The following is a 4,915-nucleotide window of genomic DNA, read 5'->3' as shown; positions in this document are numbered from 1 at the left end:
CATGCAAGTGCAAGAAAGTAAGGAGTAGAGTTTAGGAGATTTTGCAAAGAAAGGGTGACCTGAAGATTTTTCCCGTGGTTTCGATCGGTGGTGCTATCGTACATCCACGTTGATGGAGACTTCAATCCCTAAGGGGGTATTGGTTTCGTGAGTACACGAAGAGCTCCACCCACGAAGGATCCACGAAGAAGCGACATTGTCTATGTCATTACGGCTTATGCCCGCGAAAGACTAGGCTCACCCGGGTAGATTTTCACGAAGTAGGCGATATTCTTGCCCTTACAAACTCCTTGGTTATACTTACCCGGGACGGTAGGCGTGAGTACAAAACTTATACAAGTCATCTAGAAAGAAAAAAACTTGTACAAGTCGCTAGGGCCTGGCAAATAGGATAACGGTGTAAAATGCTTGCAGCGTTGGGGTCAGCATAAGATTCCCCTTGGATCATCTAGATTTTGAGGAGCCCACGTCTGGTTTTGTCTTTGTCCTGATTCCCGCTTTATATGCTCGTTGAAGTAAACTCCTCCTCCCGAGAATCGCATACTTAGGTATGGGTTTTGGAACTAGAATCGTATGCTTTAAAGGCAGACCGGCCAGTCAACAGTCATCATCTGTTCCTATCGAGGTCGTAACACACATCGCTAATTAAGCACGCACTTTCTCCATATTCCCTTGCAATCGGGCACACATATAGCATTAGCACCCTAACAATATAACAATATCAGCTGTAAAAAAAAAATAGGTGCTGTAGCCCATCAGTAGATTAGCAACAGCAGCAGAGAGCATCGTTCCATGTTAGTTTTGTTCCTTTTGCTGAGACCCTCACCAATCACGGACAAACACCAAAATATTTTCTCGTTGGGCCGAATCAAAATCTCCCTCCGGCCGGCATGCCGGGTACGCATGTCTGGCGCATGCACTGCATGCAAACCAAACGGAGGCTCTGATGGAGAGGAGAGGAGAGGGTGGCCATCCTCGTCGTCGGAGTGGCCAAGGGCCAAGGCGGCCGGCCAACCCACTGCACATGAACATATGCTGTGTGGTCCGTGGTGGCGCGACTTGTTTAAGAGCCGAGGCCACATGCCGCCGCTGGCCGTGTCCTTCCTTGGCCGAGGAGGAGGGGGAGGGGGATCCGAGGGGTCTGGTTGTTGGGTGGCGGTGCGGCAGCGAGTCAGAGGGTGAGCTGTGCGGGCGCGGCCGTGGGAAGCGGGGGAGAGGGGGGGGAACACGGAATCTCTCGTGCTCTCCACTATTCGTTTACCGCCGCCTGGTTCGCCGGTCGCCTGCTGGTGCGGTCGTGGCGGACCGGCGGGCCTGGCGCTCGGCTGGCCGGACTGCCCCGGGGGTGCGGTGCGCAACGCGACAAAGGAGCGGTGCGGGTGCGACCTCGGCCACGTGGAGGCGCTGTTCCTTGCGTGGGTCTTGGCGAATCATGCACGGTCCTCTTCTCTTCCCGGCTTCTCTTCCCTTTTCGGTTGGGTTAAATTACCGTTCTCCCTAAGAAGGTCACTGCTGTATGCTGTTCGGCAATGCCAATGCATCATGAGTTGGGTCAAGATAGAGTGGCCTGCTGCATATCTGAATTTTTTGAACACTCGAAAACATTCAGATCCACATTGCGGGGAGGATTCGATTCACAAACTGTTTCGCAACGAAATCTGGGTTTTATATCTGACCGATGCTCTCATCTCAATTATATTCTGCTTCTCGTCTTCAGAACCCAAGTTCAGATTCAGAGCTGCGGTGGAACTGGGTACATACTTCTGTAGTTCTGTTGCGGTTAAATCAAACTCATCTTTCGAGTCAAAATGATTGCTCTCCATTAACATATTTTTACATCAAACTGGGTACATACACGGATGCACTTCTGAATGAATTTCAGGAAATGAGATTCAGGTTCAGTTTCTGGCGGAGCTTGAGTACAGGAAAGAAGCATATATTAGGAGTTGGATGCTCCATCAGGCCTAAAGGGCTGCCCCGGGGGTGCGGTGCTCAGCAAAGGGCGATTCTGGAAGAACATGAAACCGCCCCTAAAGGATGAATGCACACAAAGTAAAGCAAACACAGCCAACAAAAGACACAGGAGGCATTTGTTAACGAGGTTCGGCAATGTGCCTACGTCCCCGGGAGCCGAAGTGCGGCGGCTCCATCCGTATATTTCCTTATCCACAGTAAAGTCAGTACATCAGCAGTATATACCCAGGTATTTTAGCCTATTTTCTGTACACAAACAGAGCTGTCCAGTTCAAGAGATTGCTCGCATTGTTCGTCCTATCGGATATGGGCGAAGCTGCTGCTGAACATGCCGGAGTGTGAAGCCTTGGGTGCAGGCTTGGCTACCTCAGGAGTGCCAAACACGTTCCAGAAGCGGAGGGTCTCGTCTGCAGCAGCAGATGCTACCGTGCAACCATCAGGGCTCTGCAATTCACAGCATGACAAGATGATCAGGCAAAATGAACAAACAGGTTAACATGTCGATAGCATCGTACAAGAAATGGCGAGAAAGATGTACCTGCGCCATGAAGAGGACACGGGAGGTATGGCCAGTGAGTTCAGCCATCTTGACCATGGAAGGGTACTTCCACAATGTCAGCTGGTTCTGGGTGAATCCGTGTGAGCTCAGCAGCTCTCTCTCATTCTTGTTCCACAGAAGGGAGCACACCTGCGATCCAGTGTCAACTGAGTTCAGGCATGCACCGGTGTGTGTGTTCCAGAACTTGATGCAGCGGTCGCTACCGCCACCGCCGGTTGCCAGCAGGTTGCTCTGGAATGGGCACCATGCCAGCGCCTTCACGGCGGCCATGTGGTCCTCGAGCCTGTGCAGCCACTGGTTGCGGCCTGCGGACGGCATGGAGGATGCCATCGACACGTCCCAAATGTGCAAAAGGTTGTCGTTGCCACCGCTCGCCAGTTGCTGCCCTGAGCCAGACCACTTGAGCCCGCACACCTCCTGGCTGTGCCCCTGGTACGTCTGCACGGCATGGTCCCTGATCCTTACGTCGTTGTTCACAATCCTACCGTCCATGCCGCCAGTCGTCAGGATGTTGTTGTTCCATGCCAGCGAACCGACCCTTGACTCATGCACACCTTTCAGAGTCCTCAACTGCATACAAAGAAGAATGTAATTCAGCATCTGATCAAGCACATTCAGGCACATAAATAACATTTTTTGATGCTGGACAGTGTATAAAAAGAAGAATGTAATTCAGCATCTGATCAAGCACATTCAAGCACATAAATAACATTTTTTGATGCTGGGCAGTGTATACAAAGAAGAATGTAATTCAGCAGATCAAGCAGTTCGGGTACATAAATAACATTTTCTGATGCTGGACAGTGTATACTAACCAGGCGGTTGGCGCTGGTGTCCCAGAGCTGAATGTCAGACGAGTTGAGCCCAATAGCAAGATGCCGGCCATCAGGAGCCCAGCTGACGCTGGTGATGGGGCCCTTGTCCTCCTCGACTGTCACGAGCTCAGATGTGGATCCACTGGAGGCGTCCCACAAGTACATGGTGTCGCCCAGCGCAATGGACAGCACGTTGCTGCTCCCCCAGTCCATCAGGTTGAGGTAGTAGTCGTCGACGAGGTCCGGTGCATCCAGAGTCCTCTCGGCAGACTGCAATTGTCAATCGGCATCACATATGAGTAACCACCACCAAATATTACTACATACACCTATAGCTTCAATGCATTAGTAGAACCACAAACGTGTGCGCATACCTGGGGAATGTATCGCCTCTGCTTGGCCGGCTTGGCCTGGTGAGAAGAAACCGTGTCGGCGGCGAAGACGTTCTCCGGCTCCGGCGGCTTGTTCCTGAAGGCGAGGATCCGCGTCCTGTTGTTGAGCAGCTTCTCCGCAAGAAGCCTCCGGTACGCCTCCTTGGAGGGGGACGCCGCAATGGCCGCCGCGTTCTCCTTGTCCTTCTTGGTCTCCGTGAGCAGGTAGTGCGCCATGTCCATGTCCATCGCTGACCGGTCCGGGATGAACCTGTCCCCCTGCGCACACACAGAGAGAGAAGAGAAAAAACACCATGCCAGTCAGGCATTCCATCGAACAGCTCATGCGCAGAACGAATCCGCCGGATCTGGGAGTCGGGGCAAACAACTTACGTAGCACTTGGCCGACGGGTTGCGCGAGGTGGTGCTGAGCGGTGGCATGTAGGGGCGGGATCCGGCCTCCTGGAGCGGAGGGCGCTGCACGGCGGCGGCGCTGTTCTTGCCGGAAGAGATCGAGTGGGAGCCTGCGTCCATGGTTAGAAGAAAGAAAGAAAGAAAGAAAGAAACAAACAGCAGAAATCGCAACAGGAACTGCAGAAGTAAACGCGGATCAGCAGATCGATCGGATGAACAGGCAATCAACAGATCGAGATCGAGAGCGAGAAAGGCGGCGGCGAGCAGGAGAGGGGGGGAGGGAGGGAGGAGAAAGCCACGGATTGCTCGGTGACTTGTGAGGTTCAGGGATTTGACTGCGAGCTGTATTTGTAGGGATCGGCGGCGGGGCGGACGCAACGGCTAGCCACGGAACCGAGATTAGAGCCGTTGCTGCCCACGGTTTTAGGGTTCGGTGCTGGGCTCTATGGGCCTTCCATTATAAGAGACCGGCCCAAAATGCGAACCCACAGCTTCCCGGTGATGGATCTCAAAAAAAAAAAAAAAGGTTCCCGGTGATGCGCGCGCTGCGCTAACCACAAAGGCCGACAAGCTCTCTTGATAAAATGAGCAGCGCAACATTAGAAGAAACAAACTACAGTGATGAAACTTAAAATTTTCTAAAAAATCCCAAAAACTTAAGTTCCACTGAGGGATCAAAACGATCACCTCCTGATAGGAACCAGGTCGCTAGCCACTATAACTTCCTGGGAATTTGTGTATAAAATTCCAGCCCGGTGTATATGAACCATAAGCTTTTGAAA

The 4,915-nt window shown here is 52.3% G+C and overlaps 1 protein-coding gene across 1 annotated transcript; it reads right to left on the bottom strand.

Annotated features, from left to right (window-relative positions):
* Window positions 1–2,138: 2,138 nt before the first annotated feature.
* On the bottom strand, window positions 2,139–4,482 carry LOC119323056 (cell division cycle 20.2, cofactor of APC complex-like). The gene is made up of 5 exons (XM_037596634.1): window positions 4,113–4,482; window positions 3,723–3,998; window positions 3,349–3,618; window positions 2,513–3,103; window positions 2,139–2,418 (listed from the first exon to the last, which is right to left on the bottom strand). The coding sequence occupies exons 1-5, from the start codon at window positions 4,251–4,253 to the stop codon at window positions 2,272–2,274; spliced, it is 1,425 nt and encodes a 474-aa protein (XP_037452531.1). The 5' UTR covers window positions 4,254–4,482; the 3' UTR covers window positions 2,139–2,271.
* Window positions 4,483–4,915: the final 433 nt, after the last annotated feature.

This window comes from Triticum dicoccoides, chromosome 6B (genome assembly GCF_002162155.2).
Source record: "Triticum dicoccoides isolate Atlit2015 ecotype Zavitan chromosome 6B, WEW_v2.0, whole genome shotgun sequence".
NCBI classification, from domain to species: domain Eukaryota; kingdom Viridiplantae; phylum Streptophyta; class Magnoliopsida; order Poales; family Poaceae; genus Triticum; species Triticum dicoccoides.
This window is presented reverse-complemented; position numbering and strand designations above follow the sequence as displayed.

Excerpts from the sequence above, each read along its gene's own strand:
- LOC119323056 (XM_037596634.1), bottom strand. The coding sequence starts at position 4,253 with ATGGACGCAGGCTCCCACTCGATCTCTTCCGGCAAGAACAGCGCCGCC. Across the intron at positions 3,619-3,722 it reads AGAGGCGATACATTCCCCAG|TCTGCCGAGAGGACTCTGGA; the intron begins GTATGCGCACAC and ends TGACAATTGCAG. Across the intron at positions 2,419-2,512 it reads GTGTCCTCTTCATGGCGCAG|AGCCCTGATGGTTGCACGGT; the intron begins GTACATCTTTCT and ends TGTGAATTGCAG.